Here is a 27,073-nt window from a genome sequence, read left to right on the forward strand (position 1 = left end):
TGAATCAACACAGTGCATCTTCCTCACCACCCCTCCTCTTCATTGTCCTCACAATTTATTCAATTGGATCTTTCCTTCTTTTTCGATTGTTTTATTAATCACTGCTTTTCCCAGAGGGTCTCTGGTTGGTTGAGGAGGGTGGAAGTTTCTCGCTGACAGATCCCATGATACAATATAGCTGCATGTAAGAGCTTGTCTGTGTGTGTGTGAGATTGTTGAGAGTATACGACTGTGTGTGTGTGTGTGTGTGTGTGTGTGTGTGTGTGCGTGCTTGATGAGGCCAGACCTTAGGCCTCATGAACGAATTTTTATTTTGAAGTTTCTTGCTACGAGTCAAGTATTATCTAAGTAAACAACTTTCTATGTGTACTTATACAATGTTTACTGATTGAAAGATGCATTCTAACATTTTGAATATATTTGACTAATGATTTTTTAACACATATTACCACATTGTAATATGCAAATTTTACCGTCAAAACTACGACGATTACGAGTAGCTAAAAGTAGACGACACTCCACATACTTGATCCAGGTTATTGGGGAGCAACTTGGGTAAGACATGACTACTAGCAATACTTGCAAACCTACAGTACATAACTGAGCACAAACAGCAAATAATTATTTAAACCAGTATATTGGCATTCCCCCATGTGTTTATATTGTGTATACAGTCATGTAGCGAACAAAAAGTTTCTCCCATAACACCTCTCTCCATCTCAACCTCCATCCTCTGACCATTCAACCAGCAGTAGATTCAGCCATCCACGACTCTGAGCCTAAGTTACGTCATCACACCATTTGTAAAAAGTAAAATATAAAGCAAAATAAAACAAAAAAATCCACATAAGATGAAAAAAAGACAGAAAAAAATTGAATACTAATGTAATCGTCATGAAGTTAGCAATGACCCTCCTTGCCTTGCCACCCTTCCCCTCCCCAAACCTCCCATTCATGAATCTGTCTGCAACCCTGGGCTAGACCCCACACCCTCCATCTGAACCCTCCGCTGACCTTTGACCCTCCCTGTCCCAGGCCACGCCCATTGTCCCCCTGGCCATCTCTGCATGCGCCACAGAGCCTTGCTGCACTGCTTTTATTACTCCATTTGAAGCTTGTCTGACCAACCCTTAGACCCCGCCCCCGTACTCTGATGTCATCTAGGCAGTGTGACGCGGCTGGTGTCAGGTTGCAAGACGTGTGCAGAAGACGCAGAAAGTGAGAGTGAAAATGTGTGTGTGTGTGTGTGTGTGTGTGTGTGTGTGTGTGTTGTTCAGAGTTGGTGCAGAAACACTCACCAGCTGCAGCACTGTCTGGATGACGTCATGCCTGCCAGCCAACCAACTGTAGAATGCAAAAAGCAATGCAAGTGTGGCATGCCTCTGTACCCGGTGTGTGTACGGTGCCTGCCCTGGAAAAGTGTAGAAAAAAAAAACACAACTAATTTATATATGATATATATAAATATAAATATATATATAAAAAGAAAATACGCTTCTTTTTTAAATGAACATATAAAAGAAATGTGTGTTTCTTTGTTTGGAAAAAAAAACAAACAATTGTATCATTTGCATGAAATGTGTCTTTGAAATGCAAAATAACTTTTAGGGGAGAAACTCCTAGCACATGGCATACAGTGGAACCATAGACTTGTTTGATGTTTTCTTTAAATAATGGTTTATTTAATTTAAATCTTAATTCTTTGAAAAATAATACCAGCTACAAATAGAGTTGTTCCGATACCAGTATCGGAAATGCCTCCGCACTAAAATTCTGGATCAGGTATCGGCAAGTACACTACCGATTGGAAACCGCATTTATTTGTCTCAATTCATTAAACCCTCAAGGTCGCTGATGTTGTATTCAAACATCAAAGTACTCCATTTATTATTTTTAGAAAGTCTCAGAAACGCTGCGGTCTAGAAACGTACTTTTAAAGTCCTCCGCTCTGTTACCGTTGAAACTTACAATGAGCTTTGAAATTAATCACAGAAGAGCCTTCAACTTTAAGAGTCTTCATAAAACTAATTAATTCAACAATTAATGTGATTATTTATCAATTTATTATGTGTTGAAAAGAACCGATGTTGCTGTGAGCAGTTTGCTGAAACATACTGAGTGCAATATGCATCACATAGTGCAATGGGTCGAGTGTCGACGAATCAAAGGCCGTGTTGCCAATGTTTAGTTGTACAATATTTTGGGGGGCATCTTTGAGCTTTATAGTGATAGACAGAAAGATACGAAAGGGGAGAGAGAGCGAAAGACTTGGCCCAAAAGGCCAGAGGACAGACTCGAACCTGGGCCACTGCGGTAAGGATTCAGCCTTAATGGTATGTGCTCTATCCGATAAACTCCCGGCGTGACCCATCATTGAATTTTTATTTGGCTTCTTGACATGAAAATGGGTTAAATGTATACAGCTCTTCAATTTTTTTAACGCAATGACATCGGGTCGGTACTTGTGTCGGTTTACGTATCAGAATCGATTAGAAAAATGGTATCGGAACATCTCTAGCCACAAGCCAGTGCTCACGAATCTTAAGGAGATAGTTGTATCACATACTTAAAGCCTTGCTAAATTTGCAAGTAGCTATTTATATTCAGATTTATTCCTCACTGGCTGGAGGGCTAAAAAGTTTCCTTCCTTAATGAATAGTGAGAGCATTACTGTTCTTCTTCTAATAAACCAGCTCGTGTTAAAGGTTCCAAACACCTTATAGATCGTCAATGGGCATTGGACGAATGATGCAAGAGATAAACATGTGTTCCCATGTAGTGCATGGAGCAAAATCTTTCAACCACCAAGTCCTTTGCCAAGTTTTTTGAATGCAGATAAAAGGAAACAGTTTTGGGGAATCCTGCGGGATGGGAGTCAGTGTCAGTATTCATCATGTGACTGGGACGGGACAGGAAAAAAGTCAACGGGAGCCAGCGGGACGGAAATCATGATAACAATAGGTCAGTTTTTATATAGAAATAAGCAGTTTTAATATGAATGAAACTGTGCAGGAGAATGCAAAGTGATCTAAGAACATCAACTCAAAATCATTGCATTGCCTAATGACTACACCCCTTAAAAACAAACAAACATACATAAAAACACCAATGGGAACGGGACAGGTGTTTTTTTGTGGGAGTGGGAATTTGCAGTGACGGTCAAATGTTTAAACTTTGCTCCAGGTGACACAAGTATTTGTTGTCAAAAGTGTCCTCAAACGCCCCATTAAACCTCCACCTGTGTCTGCTAAATACCTTAAAATATAGAGTACAGCTTCCTTTGAATCTAACTTTGGATTACACTTTTCACAAGACATTCATTTTTGTAATTAGTGATGTACAAACATAATCCCCACAATGGACAAAAGTTGACTTTAGCTGCTTTAAGTCATTTGGATGCTTATGTTTTTCAGGTCCTATAAGTTTTCTTCCGTTTCCTTTGTTCAGACCACGTCTAGCGGAGGTTCAGCTACTGACGAGTTCTTTGTCTTTGAATTAGAGCCAAACCAAGATTTCTCTCTGAAATTCTACAAAGTAAAAGCAAGGCACAAATGCACTGAAAGCATCAAACATCATTGTTTTCACAAACGCATCAGATGTTGTCATAGGGCCAACATGTGGAGGATGCCTCGCATCACCCTGACGCATCTGTTTTGAAATCATTTTTTGCTTGAGATTAAAACAATAAAAGAACAGACTGTGTTTTGTGAGGAGCAACAGCCACCACCGGCAACATACAGAAGCTACAAAAGTCTTGCTAATCCAAGCAGGATATTAGGTAACAGTATTCAAGCGCCCCCTTTACTGCGGTGGCAAGTCGCAGTGTCCGTTGCTACCTGCTGACAGTGACAAAAGTTTTCTAAATTGTCTCAGCCAATTGATGACAGCCTTAAAATGCAGACATTGCTAATTTTCTGCCAAATACAATGGTTAAAGAAAAAAAGCACTATGCTAAACATAGAGTATCTGGTTTTTTGATTTAACAGCCACACTAACTGGTGACTTTCAGCCAAATGTGTCCATGGTTTGTTGTAGTAACTAGCGTAAATGACTGGCATAGATAATAAACTCTACTCGCCAAAATCTGTTTCTGAAAGGCAAAAAATAAGACATGCAACTGCTGGAGTTTCCAGAGGCAGTGAGACACGTTGGACGCACCTGACTTGCATAAAGAATCTAGGCTTCTTGCAAGACCAGAATGCACTGCACGGCCGCTTATGTTGACAATGAATGGAAACTGTGGAAATGACGGATCCTGTAGACACGTACCATAACGATATCTGCTTTAGTTACGCAATATAACATTACTTGTTTTTTTAGTAATTTTTGTTCCGAAGCTGAAGTCTGAGACTACTGCTGGAGCAGCTGAACACTGGATAGGTTATTTACGATGTGAAAGTCACGTTACACAGACAGTAAAAGTAAAAGTAGAAATGTATACACTTCCTAGGACAGCTTGCATTAAAACCTACTGTTGGGAGATGCCACCGCAGTAATGGCAAATTGTTTCATTCCCTGAATTCATGTTTAATCAGACTCTATAGTCTGTTTCAATCTGAATCAGACTATAGAGCAGAAAATAAACTCTCAAAATAAAATCTGATATCATAAATCTGAAAAGTGTCAGTGGTACCAAGGCTTTCCTCACAAAACCACAATGACAGAGACACATTCAGAGTGTCAAACACCTTCGGTCAGTGTTTTTGGGTCCTTTCTGTATGACTCAGCCCGTTCTGTATAAGACCTGAGTGAGGTCTGAAGGTTGAGAGTGAAAGGTGCGCTCTGCTGAGGTGGACTGTAAAACAAACTGTGCTCTGGATCTTGTGGAAGAATGTGAAGTCTGTCAATTCTGAGCCATTTCTGCTGCTGCCAATCTCAGTTTTTGCCTGATGAAATTTAAAATGCTCCTCTGTGGGGTTTTTTTTTGGGAGAAATGATTATCCTTACTGGTATATATTCTGAACAAAGGTAGTATCATTCAGACCGCCTTTGCCAAGGCCTTATGCACTGGAATCAAACACTGGAGTTCAATTATCTCGTGGACTGCGTGGCTTAAGGAAGTTGAGGGATGATTTTGAATTGTAAAGATGAAGTGCACTGACTATAATGCATTTATTTCTCATCTGAGCAATGTCTGTTTTCTACTTCATGTGAATGCTATGCCCTGTGACGTCTCACCTCCCATTTTAAACTGGTAACGCATACTTGATGTTAGAATGTAGTAATTTTACTGTATGCAACTTCTGCCAGAGTGTAATTAGTTACAAACCATTCCTCTGAAATGTTCTGCTGATGTACAATCCAAAAACAAGCCCACACTTTTTTTTTTATTTGGTTTTCTGTGATTTGTTTGAGTGCGAGTGTGCTGTCCTACTGGTTGAGGTTTGAGAAGGTATGCTGCATAAAGGCCTCTCCTGCTGGAGGAGGCTCTTTTACTCTAGAGTGCTTTAGAACCCAAAAATGATCATGTGATGCTGTCTCTGATGGCAGACACGGAGGCACAAACTTCAGCTGTTTAAAACAAAAAAACTGGTCATGTTCAATTTTGGCTGTTAAACAACCCAAATATCCATATTTGTCAATATTTCATTCAGTTTATCTGCTGGTGAAGGAGCATAGAAGTCAAAACTGCACAAATGTACAGATCCTGTGGGTGTGTTGCTCTGAAGGTGTGTGTCCGCGCTCGGCAGCCTCGGGGGCGAACACTCACAGGCATGAATGTAAACTGCCAACATTTAAGGTCTTAGAAAGATTTTTATGTTTTGAATCTTTCCTGGTTGCTTTTTTTTTTTTTACTTTATGAATGAGAAGAAAAGGTGAAAAGCAGCTATTGGTTCTTTCATTAGGTGACTAAACCACTACATTAGACGTTAGACATTTTGTGTGATTGTAAATAGCCGTATCTCTGCCTATTGTTAATGTATTATTTACTGTCATCTTTGCTGGTTTTAACCAATCCTGACGGAGTTCATTTTTGTCTCAGAAGATGGCTGTCGCCTGGAATGTTCCACCTAACAAGGAGGGTGAGGGGTGAGGGAGGAATGTGCCACATTGGCAGTTAAACGGGGGGATGTGTGTGTATGTGTGTGGTGGGGGGGGGGCGGCGGGAGCTCGAAGCTCCAAAGCATGGACTCCCTCTCTCTCTCTACCTCTGGGGAGGATTTTGCTCGGCTGTGGCAAACACAGAAGGACTCACTCTGGACTGAGGCCACAGGTGCCAAGAACACATAAGCACTTGTAGCACAACTGTGTCTTGTTTTGCTATTACAGTACAGATAGTTTTGATTTTTTACATTTCCTATGAAGAGTATGGATAAAGTTTCTCCTGTATTATTGACTGTATGTATCATAAGCATATATACAAGACATGATACCATTATGTATAATCTGTGCTACGACCCATGGCTAATTTTTTGAGGTGGAAATTTGCCAAAGGTGACAGTAATTGCTGCATTTTTATTCCTTATGTGGCTATATTTTGTTCAACACAATCCTGTTGGTATTATTTGAAGAAAAAAAAATCCTGCCCACGTGCCATCTGATCAAGCAATAAACACAAACAAACAGAAAACCACAAAATAATGACACTATCAACGATGATTTTATGAAAAACATGAAATGCTGCATTGATGTTATATCCCTTATACTGTACCAATTAGTGGCAGTGATGCCATCACACTTTCAGCATCGCAACTTTACCACTCATCACATCAGAGCCTGGAGGGGTGTTTGATTGTAAAATGTTTGTTTTTTTGTATTTTTCTTTACAAAGAGGTGTCAAAGATGTGTTTTTTAAAAGTCAAAGTACACAGGTGTACCTCTGCATATTTGTACAGATGTCAATAGGAGACGGAGGAAATGACAAGAGGGGGATGATGGATGCTAAAGAACGAGCAGTTCAAGCACACAGGAAAAAGATGGCGTGGCTGCACCCTGAAAGCGCAATCTGCTGAGCTTTTATTTAATGAACAACAAAGACTTCCGGTTAGCTTGTGACCGCTGAGACGTGCACTGTAACTTCACCACCGCCGCTCTGTCAGTACAATTGAACATATTCAATTATAAACACGCAGCAGCTGCCAGAATCGCAACTCTCAATCATGTTGACTTTTCTCACAAGTGAGATTCAAAGTCTTTTTTTTGAATCTGCAAGTCAGTTACTGTAAAGTTGTAAAGTATATTTTACTGTAAATAGCATCTGGGGGTCATTTATACTCCTTTTGTAACAGAAACTGTGGATTTAAAAATATTTAAAACTATATTTTAGAAGATATTTACAGCACTAATAAAGAGATTCCACAGTAATGCAGGTGTCTTCATCTGTATTACCTCACAACAATCCCGTACTGACTCATGGCTGCCGCTTTCAGGGGCGACAGAGCACGCCATCTTAGCCTTGGTGTCTGTCCCACACTGATGGACACAGCCTTCCCTGTCCCACCTGTCTGCTTGAACTCTCGAGTCACCGGAGAAAGTCTCGAACACTGCAGCAGCCCTGTAAGCTTATAGCACACCAGTCATGGACATAAACGTCTCTGGACTGAGCTGTTCATCTAGAGCAAGCTGCTGCAAAATGTGAGGGACTCTCTCTGCCCTGGAGCCCTGTCATGGCTGTTGTCTGTTGCCAGGAAACCGACCCGCACAAAGCACAGCAGGGGATTGATATGCAGCCACACTGTGGGGAGGCAGGCAGGTCAACCAGTCGGCCAAGATAGAGGAATAGAAGGAAGGATTGATAGATAGATGGATGGATGAGGTGGATTTAGGAGGGGGAGGGAATCTAAATGCAACTGAGGAAACTTTGGGAACCGGGAGTTAGGAGACGAGTGGCTACGGTGAGGAATTTGGGAAAAGAGGCCCTCAGGCATGTAAAGTAGAGCAGTGAGAAAATAGTGCCAGGGGCCCACAGGGTTAGAAGCCACTTTTACACGGCCTGTTTAAGGTGAGAATATTGTGCAGTAATGCCGGCTCGCTGTTCTGTATAAAAGGTACAAGCACGGAGAAGGAGGACAGACTCGTCTCCCCTTTAAGCCGCCACAGCAGGTACACTGTAAAATCTAACAAGTTGATTTTACTTTTTAAAAAATCCAGGAAACTTGTTGTCTTGAAAAAGTAAGTAAATATAACTATCTCAATGTATGTTAACTTTATATCTGATTGTTACGTAAACTTGAAATGTTATGTATTTACTCAGTTTTGTGAAGTTGTTGCAACTTAAAAATGATAAGTTTAATCAAATCTATCTTTCTCTGTTTTAGCGACTTCATTAAACCAAGTTTACTGTGCTATATCTGTATTTTGCTGGTTGCAATCTATCACCTATCATATTTGCATTTTCTTAAACATGTTAACAAAACAGAACAGATCTTCCAACTTCATCTTTGACAAAATCCTCTTTGGTATGATCAAGTTAAGTCAGACTAACTTGGTTTACTGAAAAAGGTGATTTCACTTATCATTTTAAGTTGCAACAACTTCACAAAATTAAGTAATTAAAGCTAAATTTCATGTAAACTTAAAACTTAGAAAGTAAAGTTGAATTCAGATTTATAGTCATTTTTACTTTCCTCTTTCAAGGCAATCGGTTTCCATAATCATGAACGTCCATAAATGTCACCAAACTGAGGAAAACAGTGAGATTTTGGAGCTCCTTGCCCTCTGAGGACAGGAGGAGATCACACTGTAAAAAGAAACTAACTAAAACAAGTTTAGTGTCCTGGCTGCCTTAATTTTTTTAAGTTGACTGTATTTGAGAAGACACAGAGGTAATTTTGTAATAATTCAACTTGTCTTCTCAAATTCAGTCAACTGAAAGTGGTTCTGACGTATGTGTTATGTCACACTAGAGGCTGTTGTGTTAAACGTAATGTGTATTATGCCTCTTTTGGATCAGTGATGCCGGTATACTGTCTAAAATCACACACTGGAGCAGGATGATGCTGCTGTTGTTAGATACTGTGTAAAAGTGCAAAGGGACTTTTATAGAGCAATCTCTTTATAAAAAGAGCTTCAGATAAAAAGGCGTGTCCATTGGTTTAACCTGTCTGCCCGACCTCAGTGAGACTGCAGTGACAACCTGGTTTTTATTGGGGGTCTATTAGCTTTCAGTTCCCTTTCTGCCATTCCTTTGAAAGACCGCTGTATTACCGCACCGGGATTATTATTGTGATTATTAACCCTTTCTTTTATACTGACAACACCTGGAACACTGTATAGATGTAAAGATGGGATTTCCTGCATTATGATTGAAACATGGATGTACATATATTGTATCAATTAAAAATGATGATGCATTAAGCTTTTATATGTTGCAACAGTGAACTGATTTTTTTTTTCTCACAAGGGAGCAGAGCGGAGCAGAGAAAGGAAATGATGCACAATGTGAATCATTTGAGATAAATATCAGATTTGAAGTGATATAAGTGTCAGTAATCACAGCCATGAGGATATGTGCCGCAGGGTCTACTTACACATCTCACGGTTGCCATGGCAGCTAGGGGAAGCTCATGCTGTTGCCCTTGACAACTGGAGTCTTCAGAGGGACCCTCGGCTCCTGTTAACGGCACAGGTCATTAGAGCGAAGGCACCACTCCAGTCAAATCAACATAATCATTACTCATTCACATCTTTGAAACGATAGTAATGCTGAAGAAATAGAATGGAGGCCAACATATGATGGCTCCTCATCTGGCACAGGGCAATATACAACTTTACTGTCATAATTACACTAACTCAAATAATAGCAATTCACAATATTATCATGTCAAAATATGCCTAAAACTCTTAAAATGGCACTTCAATATACTGGAATTCCTTTAACTGGTAGAAACATTTGTTTTTATTGCACCACAGATCAGACAATCATCTTTTTTTGGTGAAAACAAATCTTAATCTAAGTTTGGGGTTATCAAAGCCAACATCCGATTCATGATCACGCAGAAAAGGTGCAAACAATGACTTTTTTAAGGCATACTAACATTTTAGAAAAACTATAACAGTCAATGGTGATATAGTCTTTGGTCTTTGTAACACTCATATACCGTTCAAGTTTTTCGCTTTCTAAAACATTTAAACGTAATGACACTGATACAGTACGATGTTCAAAGAACTTTAGACACCCTGTGTTTTTTAGAAAAAGGGGAGCAAATTATGCGTGCTGCTTTATCAGATTAGGTCTGTGCGTACAGCAGTCAGGCAACGGCTTCTGCTGGGCTACGGCAACACCACTTGAACAAACTGCATACAGAACTTTACTAATAACATAGAGGCAATTTCTTAAATGTATTGATGATTATGATTACATTTGCTAAAGATTATTTTGAACAAGTGATTGCTTGTCATAACATAGCAACAATTTTCTCTTTTATTGTTGCTGCAGAACAAAGTATTATTAATTATGACTTGGGTATGGAGATTCAAGCAAAAATACCCTCATATGCTGATGACACTGTCATTTATACACTTGCTGAGCTTAAGGTGGTATTTTCTCAAAAGCTTGCCTTCGATTGCTTGATGATTTTAGCAGTATTATGTCCGATGGTAAACTGATTGAAAGGGTGCCCACGTGCAAGTACTGTGTTTGTATTTTTTATTGTGATCCACCATAAAAACACAAAAATCGTCCCATCCTCATTCTCCATCATGCATTTTTAAAAATTTAGTTAAGTAGAATATAACGGGCTTATTGTAATATTTAGTTCATCCCTCATATGACATGCTGTAGGACCATATTAACTACTGAAATGAACAAAACAAAAATATTCCACATGACAGTGGAGCAGAAGTGCAGTGCTAGTCGGCTGTTGCATCCTCCACATAGATTACCACCAAACAGAACGCAAACAAAGGAGTTTAGAGAGCCCTAAAAAACAGCTGTATTGGTTTTACCTCCATACCTATTTTGAACACCCCTACTCCAAAAGTGCAGAGTGCCCTCTCAAATTTGCACATTGCACAGTCTCACGCTCCCCTCTCAAAGGGGGGGAAGGCCGTGCACCCTTAAACCACAGAACAATGAGAGAATAGAGGGACAGATTTCCATAACACTGTCTGTTGCTCTGGCATTGAACTGCTCATACTGACCTGGTGAGAAAAGCTCCCCTCACATCAGCGAACGGAGAACACATTCCTGTCAGTCAGTGGGTTCAACCGGCAAAGTGAAGGGCTGGTGCACTGAAAAAGAAAGGAAACTAGAGGAATGTAAATGACAAGACAGAATTGCTGGCGGATCTGCCGGGTATCCTACATGCCACCTTTGTTCCCACCGAAAAAGCGACAACTGCTATAATTAGCAGCCGACATGAGGTGACATTTTAAATAGGTAATGGGGGTTAGGCTTTGTTCAAATGTCACAAGGTGTATGGTTCTGCCTGGACCCATTTTGCAGGCTTAAAGGGTCTTAATTGGAGGACAGTATAAAAGGGGCCAAAAGAGTTTCGCTGCGGCTGCCAGAGACGAGGAAACTCGGTCAGTGTGCCTGGAAGCCGATGACTGTGTTTGAGTGCATTCATGGTGCCGGCATGGAAAAAAAAAAGTGGGCGTGTGTGTGTTTCTCAAGTGTGTGTGTATGCTTGTGTACGAGCATTCGTGGAATGTGTGTGTGTGACAGAGGCAGGAACAAGACAAAGAGGAGAGTGGGCTAGAGCCAAGTGAGCAGATAAAAGATGAACTGGAGAGAGCAGAGCGAGGCGCTGGAAGCACATAGCTGAGCAAAATTAGATCATCTGCTTTGAATCAGCTGAATGCAACCAACAGAGATGAAGCTTATTAGATAAAGCCTTCCTGAAAATATCACATCAGTAAAATACTAGAATACGTGCTGAATAAAACAGACTTTTTATAAACTCTGCCGTCCTCTTTTCCACCTGGAATTTCCCTCTTAAGTTATTCAACATTGACAGAAATATTTGAGAGGAATCGTGACTTAAATTAATTTCAATGTTTGCTGAAATTCAAGCTTATAATGCTGCTTCAGCTGTTTAATGTGTCCATTAAAGGGATACTTTGCAGATTTTTAATTGGCAGAGCTTCGCTGGCTCTCCTGGGCTGTTGTTTGAACTACAGGCTGTACATCTAAATTTTCGATTGCCCGCCACCCATGCTACCACAACGGACACAAAAAGCATAGACACGGATCAAGAGACAGACCTGGGCCACTCTCGCCCGCTAAAACTCGTTCGAACAAATCAACATAATGTTACTGCTAACGGTATTTCTTGCCTCATGTGTTTTCAGAAACCTATTTTCGTGCCCTGTTTAGCTGTACTAGCTAAAGTTTTTGTGTACTGGCACAAATCAGAGAACTTACAGGTTCTCCTCTAGACAGTTGAGAACATGACTATAATTAATTTGGTAAATGTCTGTGAAAACACATCTTGTATGCTGGTAAATTCACTTCTGCTTGACTAACCTTAGTGCTACTGTTGTCTTGTTGCTAATGTTCCCAGTTTTGCATTTAAGATGCTCTGTCCGCTTTGGTTATGCTTTTTTGAACTGTAATTAATATATAATTTCATAGCTGCCCATGTCTGTCTTTGTTGGCACTATAACAAGTTTGATTTTTGTCATGACTATTGTTCTTAAAACTGTCATATTTACAGTAATGTTTGTTAATATTCATTGTCCCAGAGAAATAAATACAATAAACAGTGGGCGCCATACTGCTCCCAGCACATTGAAAAAGGAGGCCAAAAAAACTCAGGTTAAATGATAAAACTAAGCAGCGCTGGTGCTATTTTTCACCTCAAATGTTTTCAGAAACACGTTTTAGCTCACAATTTAACTGTAATATGAGATCATGTCTTGCTGGCCAGCCACCATTGTTTCCAACGTACGAGTTCACAAGCCACAGCCCTCTTTCCCCGTTTTCTCTGTTTTGTAGCACCAATTTCAAAAGTATTTGTCTTTCTACAAGACATCCTAGTTTTATTAAAAGACAATTTTTCCGGCAGTGAAATACTTCTGTAATAAGTAATTGGCTTTTAAAATGCCCTAAAAAGTAACATGCAAATCAGCCTTAAGAATTAATTAGGAATTAGTGCCTGGAGAAAAAACCTGCGTGAGGAGAGGAAAGCGGGTGAGAAAGGTCATTGGGTTTGTCGAGTGCGAACCTGACACTTTCTTTACTGGATTTATTCAACACGAACAGAGCATAGAAACAATAAATACAAGGTATACAGTTGCTCAACTGCTGCGTCTTTTTAAAAATCATACCAACAACAAATTTTATGAACCAATAAACACCCAGTGCTCTCTCAAAGATTCACCTTGGCAACAAGGCAGAGAAAACAGCGTTGGTCTTAACAAGAGAGTGTGAAAACGGAGGAGGAGAGGAGGAGGACAAGGAATCTTTTTTTTTTTTTTTTTTCAGGATGGAGGAGAGCGATCCAGTCTGTGGCTCCTGCCGTTGCCCCCGGATACGGATGGAGCGAAAGCAAGAACTGGGAGCTGCAGCTGCCTGGTTTCCATGGCAATGTGGATGCAGGACAGGCGAAGAGAGAGGGAGCGACAGACTGAGTGAAAGAGAGAGAGATGATGAGAGAGAGAAATGGAACAAGAAACTCAGAAGAGGATGATGAGAACATACTGAGAGAGTAAGCAAGAAATGTATATCAGATATCAAATAAAGAGGGGGGGTAGAGAGAGATAAAATTAGGAAGGGAGGAGGAAAGACTCAGAGAGGAGACACTGGAGAGATGTTAAGCTCAGACATTGATCCCCAAGACTTGCCACTGGAGACTGCCACCTTCAGGGGGACCTGGAAACACACACACACACACACACACACACACGCACACACACACACACACAGGCACACACATACACCTTTGAAAAAGGGAAAGGTGTCAGTGTGTGTGTGTGTGTGTTTCCAGGTCCCCCTGAAGGTGGCAGTCTCCAGTGGCAAGTCTTGGGGATCAATGTCTGAGCTTAACATCTCTCCAGTGTCTCCTCTCTGAGTCTTTCCTCCTCCCTTCCTAATTTTATCTCTCTCTACCCCCCCGCAGTAAGGGTGATTGCAGAGTCTTAAGGGAATACAAATTGTAAATATATATATATATATATATATATATAAACGAGGTCACGACCACTGCTTGCAGTCTTGACTCTTAAGTGTGATGATCAACAGTTTGTTCCTCAATTCTCCACCCTGCAACTCAAATTAACAAACCGCTGATGAGGAAAAAGTAAAAGCTATTGAGTTCCCCCTGTGTTGCATCTGCACAAAATCTTTCAATTCAGAGAGGGGACATACAGGTACATCTCGAAAAATTATAATATTGTGAAAAAGTTCAATATTTTCCAGGAGTAATTTAATAAAGTAACAATGTGATATATTATAGACTTAATACATAATCTAAATGTTTAAAGCATTTTTCTGTATTAATTTTGATCATTATAGCTTACAGCTAAAGAATGTAAAAAAAATAATTACAAAAAAAAAAAAAAGAATCACCCGTCCGAAAAACACAGACGAGCCGAAGGCAGCTGTTACACCTTATAATTACGCATGGTTGTTATTGTGTACGTCTACGTTTCCCTGAATCCCATCATCAAAAAAGAATCTTTGCATCCACAACTGAACAAATGTTGAACACAAACAACTGAAACTATAATACCACTGACTGATTTTCAGTGTAGGTTACATTTACTCACCTTAAGATGGACTCCAAGATGGTCGATGTGCTGAAGGGACTCCATGGTGCTCCTCACCAGAGCTGCACAGTACGGTACATAAGCGTGTTTAACACAAGTGAAATATTCAGTGACAGATATCGTATGTTGTATATTCACCTGCAAACTGTTCCACCTGGGAGTCCTCCACTTCGTACAGAAGCTCATCGTGGAGCTGTGCTACCAGCCTACAGAAACAAACACATTCAGAGAGAATTAACCCTTAGAAACCTGAGCAAACTGGCTTGATTTCTTTTAAAAACATGGGAGGAAGGCAATGACCAGCAAATGAAGAAATGACCCAAAAATATCCAATGAATTAGTGAGAAGTCTAAGAAAATTAGTAAAATAATAAAATAATAATAATATATTTTTAAAAAAGGAAATGATCTCCACCCAGACTTTTTCCTATATACGTTTAAAAATAATTTCCTAACTCCAATAATTTCATGCAGTTTGTGGAGCATTTCTCACTAAGTTGGTCATTACCTTTTCTCTCAGGGTTTGCTCAGGGTTTAAATGTTTAAATATTTGTGTAAGGTGTCTAAAAGCATCGCCCTAACATATCTGATTCGGGTATGTTTTGGGTCTTGGCTTCAAGTGTGTTTACTCCAGCAGAATATTTGGCATGAAACTGCAGCAGTAATCATCTGAGAAAACTCCTCAACTCTACAAATGTAGTTGGCTGGTAAAGTGGTGAATGTTTATGTGTTTTGGCATGACAGACTCAGTCACTTCCTCATAAATATAACACTCGACCACGCTTTGCCTGTGTAAAATCAGACACTTTGTCGCTGTAGTGAGGGAGGCGGTGTTAGGTCTGTTTGTCATATTAGCGTCTTTAAACAGTGATGGCATTTTTAGTGGTTTTACCTGGCAGAGAGCGAGCTGGAGGCGACCAGGTTGAAGATTCTGATCATGGCCATCTTACAGAGATCAGCAGCAGAACCTAAACACACACACACACACACACACACACACACACACACACACACACACACACACACACACACACACACATCTGTTGTGAAGGGGTAGTAAGGAGGATGACTTATAATTAAGTGAGCTTTAAGGTATGATATTAAAAAAAATAATTGAGTTTCAATGATTGACTTTATCCACAAAAAGTTAATTTCTAAAAAAACCGTCACTTCCTGATCAACATCAGAAGCAAAACAATAACGTTACATATCGGCTACACTACACATCAACACTATTGTGCAGACCGATCAGTCCTCCTACCTTGGACTACAAAGTTGACAGCCTGTCTCTCAGCCTGCATGCGGATGCCCCAATCAGGGGAGCTGATGTGAGGGAGGGTTCGTCGACGACCCATGATGGAGAGCACATAACCTAAAGAAAAGCAAAAAATACAGCATGTTTAAAATTAAATAATCAATAGTCATCATGAGCTCAATTTATGCTTGGTGCGACCAAGTCCTCAGCTGAGTAAATCTGTCCTTGAGGGCTGACTCTCTCACACAGCTAAGCTTTGATACCCATTCAATGCAAGTCCTTCAAGATTTACTGCAGCCAGAAATATCAAGTTGCGAGTTTACTCAGAAGCAGTGAACAGACTATAAATTAAAATGCATTGATGCAACGTAGTTCTGCTTCTGGTGAACTTTCTGTGAAACCACATCAACACATCTGCATCCACAGACTACAGACATGAATGCATATGACTTTAAAATTCAATTCCTTCACCTTTAACATTGGCCCAGTAGGACTCAAGTATTAAAAAATATCAATACTGTTGCAAACAATTTCTGTGCAATCATAAATTAAAGTCATAGTACAACTTTTGTGGGATTTTCCCAAAAACAATGCATTAGTTATAGGCTGTGTTTGTGCGTGTGTGTGGTATATTTATCTTCAGAGACTCTGCCCTCTGCCTGTATTTTCATTTTTTTTCTTCTTGTTTTGTGATGTTACTGGGCGTGCAGCCCTCACAATGTGCAGGTGAGCAGACCGTAAGCAGCATGCATCCATGAGGTTAAAAAAATTGCAGACATGGTGCAGAGAAAATATAAAAACAATGCAAATATAGTGATGCAAAACTACAAACGGACAAAGCTGGTTCCAAAACGAGAGTGAAACTGGGGTTGGCTCGGACTTTGTAAGACGAGCGAATTTACGAACGGTAACCAAAAAATTCCTGCATATTATGCCTTTGTAGAATAATAAGAGTTATAAGAGAAATATATTGAGAATAAATTTGGGAACTTAATAATGTAGATGTTGCATTTTGCTGGACTCTAAATTGTTATACATAGAAAGCATTTTTCCCATTAGAATCCAACAGAAGCCAAATATCACCTGTATCTGTGAAAACATTCAATTGTGGGTGTCAAGGCAAATTAATAAGTACATGTATATATTTTTTAAGCCTCCACGCTCGCGATTGCCGTGGCCAGAAGTATTACTCTTTTGGATTGTCCATGAACCTGATATCTCAAGAACAACTTGAGGAAATTTCTTCGAATTTGGAAGAAACATTTGGACTCATGAATGAAATGATTTTGGTTGTCAAAGGTCAACATCACTGTGATCTCAAAAAAAATCCTTTAGCCAAAACTCAAGAATTTGGGGTGATATTTGGTCAGATATTGAATTGGTGACACCAATCTTTGAAACTGTATACATCTTCTGTGCTGCCGGAGGAAAGATGTGTGTGAATCTGTGCGTGGAGGCATACAACCACGAGGCAGTTATTCTAGTTTTCTGCTATTTGTTTGCACAAGCAGATAAAAACAGACAGACAAAAAACGGAAAAAAAACCCACCACACCTTCAGGACCAAAACAACATTTAAAATCAGTATAAAAGGTGTCTAAAGACTGAGTCAAGCTTTGACCTGTAACTGTTTGTGCAGCAACAGTCTCACTTCTTTCAGTCAAGTGAGTCATCCATAACAACTCGCTGGGCAGAACTAAAGCCAGCGAGTGCTATTGGAAGAGAACAGTTTCATGAAAAGTCATTTGTTGATACAGCATTATAGGTGATTATTGTAACAGCAGGTTTACAATGACACAAGCATAAGCCCAACCACATACACAAACACACACACACATATACACACACAAGCCCCGGTATCCACATGATTCACGTACAAAAGCAGAGAGAAACGCCCTCACATTCCCACTACAGTTACACACCGGAGGGCAACACAAGAATGTGCAGTGACGTGATATGCACATTATACACAAACACACACATTTTCAACTGCAGGTATGCAACACACACACTCACACACAGTGGACCAGTACATTCCACCAACTGGACAATGGAGCGGGCTTTACAGCTAAATCCCTCCAGTATCCCTTATTATGAGGGAAGCCAACCAGGGCATGAAACCTGAATGACCCTTTTCCCAGAGCACAGATACAATCACACACACACACACACACACACACACACACACACACACACACACACAAAATCATACACACAAGCATACATGCAAAGGAAATGAACACACAACACAGTAACAAACACAAAAACCTTGTGCTGCTCCCTGTGAACTGACCCATGACACATGCGTGTGACCTTTTCACCAGGAATGTGACCTTTGTTCTGGGGCCCGATGACGGGGACGTGAGGTCTACTCTGTGTCACACTAACGCTGATTTCAACTATGGACAGGTATGTGAAACAGACAAACGGCTGATTTTTGAGCCAGTGACACAGAGGTGTGAAGGTCAGTGCTTTTCAAGTTCAGGCTGTTTGTGTGGAGACAGTGACAATGCAAATGATGATGAGCAGCGGCGCTTGAAATTAGGACAAGAAAATAATGCGATGGTATCATTAATTCATTTTAGGTGGTGTTATAATGATGACACCGCTTCATCGTTCATTAAAGTTTGTTATTAGAATTTTAAAAACAAACAAAATGAGCCATGAACCCTTTGCAACCTGAGCAAATTGGCTTTATTTAATTAAAAACATGGAAAAAGGCAATGAGTAAGAAAAGAAGAAATGACCCCAAAAATGAGTAAAATGTTCATAAAAATTACCTGAAATTTGTAAATAAATTAAATAAAAAATACAATTAAAAAATATCACAATTTTAAATATGTAATTATGATTAAATAAATTAAATTGATTAAATGAGTAAATAGTTAAATATAGTTTTCCAAGCTTTTTTCCTCTTTTTTCCCCTTGACAAATTTTTCTAGCTTTTTAAAAATAATTTTCCAAATCTACTTATTTCTGCAATTTGTGAAAAATTTATTATCAAAGTGCTCATTGCATTTTTTCCATGTTTTTGAAAGAAATTGCAGCAATTTCCTCAGAGTTCAAAGGTTGAAATGCTTGTGAAAGGTGTATGACAGCAGCACAAGGAAAGTGATGTCAAGTGATGTCACTTGCAGACACAGTGCTTGTAGTCTGAGCAACAGAAGAACCAGTGAAACTCTGCAGGATGACGTATTATATTTGAGTTTAGTCGGATGAAATGCACTACAGTAGAACAGAGTTCATCACACTAACCATCATCTTAGTTATTTTTATACATACATCATCCGAATGACGTATTTTACATCAAATATAGTGAGGCAAAATGCTAAGTGGACAAAGGTGGCTTTCTTTTCTGCAGGGGATACAGATTACAAACAGTAACCGCATGCATGGTAAGTATATCTTTAAAGCAAAAGGTTTTACGGCCTTTGAGTTTGGTCTGATGTAATGCATAACAGCAGAACAAAGTTCATTTCACTGAATGCCAATCTGGCTATTTTCTATGTAGTTTTGTGACATGAGCAATATTGTGATACATTTTGACACTGGAAAATCATTTATATTGGTATTGTCATATTGATTTTGGTGACATTGCCTTGCGTACTTGAAAGTCCAATGTGAGACTGGAAAGATGAATTAAAATTTTTAGTTTATCCCAGCACCAATTATAAAAAATTGGTTGTAATCAGTGGCGGGTACAGCTGCCTTATCATCCTCTGTGTTTGTGTGTGTGTGTGTGTGTGTGTGTGTGTGTGTAGTGTTTGGACTGAAGCTGTCCACACAGCTCAGTGCTGCAGCCCATTATCCATGACAGACCATCAGAGGCTGAAGCAACAGCTAAACTGCAAATCCCTTTTTTATTAATGACGAGCCTTTGCCAGCTCCCCAGTGTGCAAGTTGAAATATCTGCATGCGTATATGCATGGACAGTTTGACGGAGCATCAGAGCCACGATGTGTGAGTGTTCGCACAGCGGGGTGTTTGCATATCTCTGCAGATCTAGGCTTCCCTATGTCTGCTGTGGCCCTCAGAACACTTTCATCTATGTGATTCCCCCTGTTGTTATAAAAAGGAAAAAAAAAAATCCTCCTTGTGTTTTTATCTCAGGCGGTCTTCACTAGTGAAGGAACAACATTCATCCCAAGAGCACTGATGAAATGTGAATGATATGAGGAACAACAGGACCGGCTTACCGGCTTTATCTCATTTTAATATCAAGGACGGCGAATGAGGAGCATTCAGAGAAGAGCGGCTGGCTATAGAGTAATTTATTGTACTTTACATAATAAAAACTAGTCCTGTTTTTTGTCCTCATCTTTGTCCCCTCTGTATCAGGGTTCCTACAGCTTAAGGCAAGTAAGATTTAAGACTTTTTAAGACTTTTTTTGCCACTCCAAGTGAAATTAAAGACCAATTTTACAATAACCCAAAATCTAAAAAAAAAAAAAGAAAAAAGAAAAAAAGAACATCAATCACATATGAGAGACAAATTTCCCCAAATATTTGCTTCAACATTTTTTTTTGCTTTAGTTAAAAGAGATGATCTAATTCAAATTCTAATTTCTTTCTTTTTTTTTTTTTTTGACTTTCAAGAGAGGAGCACATGGGAAACAATGAATATTGTATATTTTTTAAGTATACATTTGTTTTTCCTTGACAAAGGAAATATGATTGTATTTGGTAAAGTTAAATGGTTAAATGAGTGCTGTTGGTTCCTCTATCCTGATCTGTGTGACTTTAAATTTAAAAAAACAAATAAATAAATTACCAGTTTTTCTGACAATACAATTTTTATATCTTTAGACTTCTGGAAGGCTGATTTAAGATATTTTAACACCAATTAAGGCCTTATTTTAAGATGGATGAATGCCTTTTAAGATTATTTAAGGATCCACAGGCACCCTGGTTATATTTCTTCCTCTGGGTCATCCACAACATTTCACTTCTCTCTGCTGTTACACCCACAGTGAGATACTGACCTCACCTTCACGCTGCCCTCTCCAATACATTTCCATCAAATATGACAGCAGCTGAGCCTGCACTGTTCACCTCGTCTCTGCTCAGCCTGCCAACATCCAGCAAGTTCTGAACGAAATATCGCTGTATCAGATACCAATCAACTATGAAGTCAGAGCGGTGCAGAGAGCAGAGCCCAGGCACATATTAATCTCTGCTCCCAGAGTCAAGAAATCCAGAGTGAGACAGTGTGTCTACCTCCCAGCCAGCACGAGCTACAGAGGGCTATTTCATCGATCAGCTACTGTAAATTTCTGCGATGGAATGAGCGGATAGACAGAAGGAAAAGAGATGTGAAAACAAAGATATAAAAGGAGGAGAGACAGGAAAATGGAGAGAAAGTGAGGAGAGACAGAAAAGAAACAAAGAGAAAGAGTGAGACAGACAGACTAAAGGACGGCAAGACAAAGAGAGAGTGGGACGAGCAGGGCAGATAAATCCCGGTGCCCGTCTCCGATGGGAGGATCACCATGGTGATGAGCTGAATTCAAGCCGACTGTGTGGCGCAACATCGCTTCCACGGTGATCTGTGCGCGGCATTTTGGAAGAATGAGTCCATTACGCCGCTTCCATTAGGAAGCCGACACCGGAGAAAAAGGGAGGTGATGAGCAGGAAGCGGGGGCGTTTCACTGGTGACAGGTTGCCGTGGGTGATGGAGCACCTGTCTGTGTGTGACGGCGGGGTTTGTGACAAAGGTGTACACCATCCTGGCTGACATGAAAAACATCCACTGCCCCGACCCAATTCTAGATGTTTACTACAAAACAAGGTTATTTTCAACACTTGTTATACAAGACTAAATGACTATAGACCTAGTTTTCTGTGCAGAAACGGCCTGAGAGAGAAACAATTGTGGCACAGATTTCAGACAGACGACACAGAGACTAATCTGATTGCGGTGTAATTGGTTTATACTGTAGACTCTTTAAGGATAACTTCAGTATTTTCCAACCTGGACCCTATTTTCCCTTGTGTTTGTGTCTAAGTGACTAATGGGAACAACATTTTTTAAAATTGGTCCACTATTGATCTCAAAATTGGCTGAAATGTAACCAATCTGGGCATGTTTGCACTGTCAGTTTCCATCCACTAGAAGTGCTTGTTTTGCCACCGGTAGGCTCGTGTTATTATTCCACGTGTCTGAAAACATTATGAAAAAGATCCCTCCAGAGAAAGACCTTTTCCTTGAATAGTAAGATCCATTTGTTTAACCAGAAAAAGCCCCAAAATCGCCATCACCAATTACATTAGACTGAGACGGCATTTGTGAGTTTTATTTATTTTGTTTCTGTTGACTTTCAATGAAGTGTGTTTTGGGAGGACAAATCACTTTTTATTTAAATGGAGTCTGGTGACTTTGGTGAAACAAATAGGATATTATTCTTTGACAAAAAAGGTCTATCTCTGTAGGGATGCTTTTCATAATGTTGTCAGACTTAGAATAACAATCTGAGCCCGTCAGTGGCAAAAACAAGCACTTTTAGTGGACTTAAATTATTGGTGCAAACATGAACACAAATGGTAACATTTCAGCCTGTTTTGCAGCTGCCAGCTGCAGTTCTTTTGCTCAATACTGGATCAGTTTCAAAAGTCGATTAGTCACTTAGACACAAAAAAAAATGGGAAAATAAAGTCCAGGTTGAAAAAATATCAAAGTGCTTTAATTAGGAAGAAAAGCTGATATAGCACACAAACGAAAAAGCTAAGAAGAGATTGGATGCAAAGCCAGAGGATGAGGTTTTAACACGGGGCTCAGTGTTGAAGGTTGGAGGATCTGTTTTGGTGCAGACTGACCTCATCCCTCCGCCTGTGGACACCGGCTCATGCACTGTGTGCAATGAGGGTTAAAGTGCAGACTTTACACTATTTTGTGTGAGCGTGTTTAAGTCTCAGGTGTGCTGTGTTGGCAATTCAGTGCGAATATAAATAGTGTCCCGTCTGAACCATCAGCCCCTTCCCACCCCGTCCCCCTCAAGTATTGACCCACAGCAGTTTGTCTCATTCCTGCCAATGCAAGCACATCTTCTTCTTCCTCAGCCAAACACACACACACAAATCCACAGAGAGCGTGGGTGTATGTGTGTTTGCCAAAGAGATTCAAACTACATAGTTTGAAGTCAAAAGTGCAGGCTCAAACCCAGACGCACACATTTTTGTTATGTTTCTGGGGACATTTTGCCGACTTCTCCTATTTGTAATTCTTCACATTAACTTCTAATCTCCCTCATCTTAGCTGTGACACTCACCCTCCTATAAATAAACATTTTGCTATTGAATTCTGGGAAACAGCGCTTATACAGTATGGACACATTTTGTCAATATCTCTTTCTTTAGGGGCATTACGACTCAAGATAACCTTGAAGAAATGTGGGAGACGCAGTGGGAGTTTGACTTTACTCTGACCTTGTTTGTGGCACTGCTGGATTGTCCTCTGGATGAAGGACTGGACTTCTCTGTAGGTCTGCAGGAAGCTGTCCTGGAAGCGGCTGGCCTGCTCAGCGCTCACCCCGAGGATCCCTGACAGACGCTCACGACCTGCAGGGGAAAAAAAACAAACAACTAACTCATCTTTAACCATCTGAAACCTGATATTGGCTTGATTTCTTTCAAAAACATGAGAAGAAGGAGCAATGAAAGAAGAAATTGATCAAAAAGTAGCAAGAAATTAGTAAAAAGTACAGGATTTCTACCTGAAAATAAATTTAAAAAAGTAAAAAAAAAAATATATAAACAGACAGCTGTGTCAATGCGCAGAAATAAAGCAACCAAAAAAGAAAATTTGTAAAAAAGGAAACAGGAAATGACCTGAAAAATGTCTGAGAAAATCATGACCCAGTCACTCAAGACAATCCAGAGACCTTGTTGTTAGCAGTTTCATGTAGGAACTATTTTCTCTCTGTCAAATTAAAACCCACCAACTGTATCACTGCGCAGAGTTTTTTAAAAAGTGCATAAAAATTCTATTTTTTAAACAGAATTATAAACATGTAATTCTATTATAAATGGCGTTTTTCTCTAGCTTTTTAAAAAAAATTCCCGTGACATTTTTCCCTATTTTTAAAAAATAACTTAAACTAAACTAAATCTACAAATATCTTGCAATTTGTGGAAACTTTCTTTTCCTCTTGAAATACAAGAAACCGCACCAATTTGCTCAGGGTTCAAATGTTTTAATACTTGTGAAAGGCATCTGAAAGCAGCACAAGAAAAGTGACGCCACACACCCTCAAAGGGTTAACTGTGCAAGTTTACAGTTTACAATGCCATGCAGATATAACATAGATAATATGATTAAAGGAGATTTTGAGCCATGATGATTCATTGTGTGCCAGATTATAACTTACTCACTGATTTTTAGTACCTTCCTCACACAAATAAGTGTTACTAGAGCTTGCTGAAAAGTTGGCAACATCTGCAGTTTGTGAAAGGAATAGTGTTACGTTTTGGGAAATGTGCACTTAATGGCTTTCTTGCTGAGTGTTAGACTCGATGAAGTCGCTGCACCTTGAATATAACCCCAGTAACAGTGCTGTTTTTACACTTCAGTGTTGCAGTTCTTCTCTGCTAATTCTCAACAAGAAATTAAAGGGATAGTTCACACCAAAATCAAAACTACAAAACTACACTTCTTTCTGCGCAGTGATTCGGTTGGCGGGCGTAGTTCTGTAGAAAGAAAATAGTTCCTACATGAAAGCGCTCACAACAAGGTCTGTGGATTATCTTGAGTAACCGGGTCATGAAAAAAGACATTGCTGTTGAGTTGTTTTAAAATGTATTTTAAGCACTTTGACCACCACAAGCCAAAGTGCCATCTAGTTCTGTTATATTGGAGAGAAGGCAAACATCTCTTTGGTCGATATCTCCAACACTGTGCAACTCACAACAAAACTATCTAGACTGCTAAATAGCATTAGAGGTAAGAGGAAAAATATGTTTTTTTGGTAAAAAAAACATTATTATTTTGGGATTAACTGTCCCTTTAAGCATAGTACCCAAAATGTTGAACTTTTCCTTTATTTTGGGTGCTCTGTGATGATCTGCTCAGTACTGACCTTGAGATGACAAATGAACCGCCAGCAAATTTAAATGGAGCAAAACTACCTTTATCATGACTGATTGAAGAGTGTGAGATAGGACAGGTGGTGGGGTGTGGTGGGGGGGTGGGGGGGGGGGGGGTTGAAAGGGGGAGAGTGAAGGGAGGACAGACTGGACCAGAGGGTGAAAGAAATGATGAGGAAAAAAGTAGAGCCAAATGAAGGGTGAAAGATAGAAGAGGACAAGATAAAAGGAGAGTGGCTAAGGATCAGGGCAAGACTGCAAGAGGGTGTGTGTGTGTGTGTGGGTGTGTGTTGTGTGTGTGTGTGTGTTGTGTGTGTGTGTGTGTGTGTGTGTGTGTGTGTGTGTGTGTACTGTACGAGCTTTCCCAGGAAGTGTTGAAGGTGTACAGCCTGTAGGAGTAAAGCAGCGGGCTATAAGGTGAGGAAGAGATCGATAAGAGCACAGAGGGCGAGCTAATGGGTGCCACGGTTATTGTGTGTTGTGTTGTGGTTTGGTGCTCTAAGGGGGTGTGTGTGTGTGTTGATGTGTGGTTTGTGATAAGTAATGTCATGCCAAATAGCTGAGAGCTGGTAGGGGGGTTCGCAGAGGGGACAGCAGATTCTGCAGCATCATAAGTGTAGTGTGGAAAATCAATCGAGAAAACGTAGTGATATATTATCTATGATGTGAATGTCTGTTTGAAAATTAATTTGAGGCTTTAAGAATCAATATATATAATCAATACAGTTTTACACCTTATATCAACCTTATATCAGGCAGCATTAATGATAGGTTGATCTCAAACAAACAGACCGCCCTCAACTTAAAAACAACAAACAAAACCAAAAATGAAGAAAAGATCAAACAAAAACCCCTGAAATAGCATTTTACCGAAAAATACAACTAATGATGTGAGTGTGTGTCTAAAACCGGCTCCAATTTCACAGTTTAAGTTAACTTAAAGAGGAATATCAACCTTGAGTATTGTATTCAAGTGTATTTGCTGGCAAAAATGGCACTCTGATAAAAATTTGTATTGCTATTTTAAAAGAGAAAGAAAATAGATGAGACTATTTTTTAAAGCTAAGAACAATGATATATAATAAAAAAAAGTCTGCAACATGGGCTTCATTTTTGGAAAGTCAGCCTCAGAGCACAAGATGAAGACAGCTAAGCTCATTTGAGTTGGCATGTCTGTCTGTGTGGAGAGTACACAGTCGGTGAAATGTGTCAGACCCTTTCAGCAAAGTGGCTGGTTATTTGTTTGTGTGTGTGTGTGTGTGTGTGTGTGTGTGTGTGTGTGTGTGTGTTGAGCTGGAAGCCACTGAGTTTGATATGCATATAATGTACACAACAGGGACGGAGAATGAGACAAGTTAGCGTGAAGACGTTGACTGCATGCTCTGGATGTGTCCCTGTGAGTATGAGCCGCCACATTCCTGCTGAATGAGGTCAGTTCAGGGAGTGACCTTTGACCTTTGTTTCTGAAGCCGCCTGGGCCTCTCAGCTCGTACCCTTGTCGATCTTTTTGTCCGCTGAACGTGCCCTCTATCGTCTCTCCTACTACTGAAACCTTCCTACAGTGGTGGAATGTAACAGAGTACATTTACTCAAGTACTGTACTTAAGTACAAATTCGTACTTTACTTGAGTATTATCTTTTTATGCCACTTTATACTTTTACTCCACTACATTCAAGAGGGAAATGTTGTACTTTTTACTTCACTATGTTTAAAAAAAGTACATCATGAGCACTTTATTTATTTTGCAAATTAAGATTTTTGCATAAAAACATAACGAGAGTTTAAAAATGATGCTGTTTTGTAATAAATCAACTTAGCAAACCGATTATACACATCACAGCAGCAGCTATAAATTGATTAATAAATCAGTCAGTCAACAGAATATTAAATGCCAACTGTTTTGCAAAACATTCAAGGATTTTTCTTTGTTGTTTATTTTTTTTTTATTTATTTTTTCATTCATTCATTTAAATTTTGGGGGGTTGTTTTTATTTTCCTATTTTTAATCATTTAAAACCTTTGGATGTGTTTTTTCAGTATTTAAAATGTTTTTAATGTTTTTTTCTAAAAAAAAAAAAAAAGAAGAAA

General features: G+C 39.6%; 1 protein-coding gene across 1 annotated transcript in view; it reads right to left on the bottom strand.

Moving 5' to 3' along the window:
* Positions 1-13,644: 13,644 nt before the first annotated feature.
* poln (polymerase (DNA directed) nu) overlaps positions 13,645-27,073 on the bottom strand; it is a 69,112-nt gene continuing 55,683 nt past the window's right edge. The window contains exons 21-26 of the mRNA XM_042512714.1: positions 23,329-23,460; positions 15,913-16,023; positions 15,544-15,619; positions 14,791-14,858; positions 14,653-14,714; positions 13,645-13,756 (exon numbers count right to left, since the gene is read on the bottom strand). Of these exons, the coding sequence (XP_042368648.1) occupies positions 13,673-13,756; positions 14,653-14,714; positions 14,791-14,858; positions 15,544-15,619; positions 15,913-16,023; positions 23,329-23,460 (533 nt within the window). The 3' untranslated portion in view covers positions 13,645-13,672. The remainder of the gene's footprint in view (positions 13,757-14,652; positions 14,715-14,790; positions 14,859-15,543; positions 15,620-15,912; positions 16,024-23,328; positions 23,461-27,073) is intronic.

This window comes from Plectropomus leopardus, chromosome 23 (genome assembly GCF_008729295.1).
Source record: "Plectropomus leopardus isolate mb chromosome 23, YSFRI_Pleo_2.0, whole genome shotgun sequence".
In the NCBI taxonomy this organism is placed as follows: Eukaryota; Metazoa; Chordata; class Actinopteri; order Perciformes; family Serranidae; genus Plectropomus; species Plectropomus leopardus.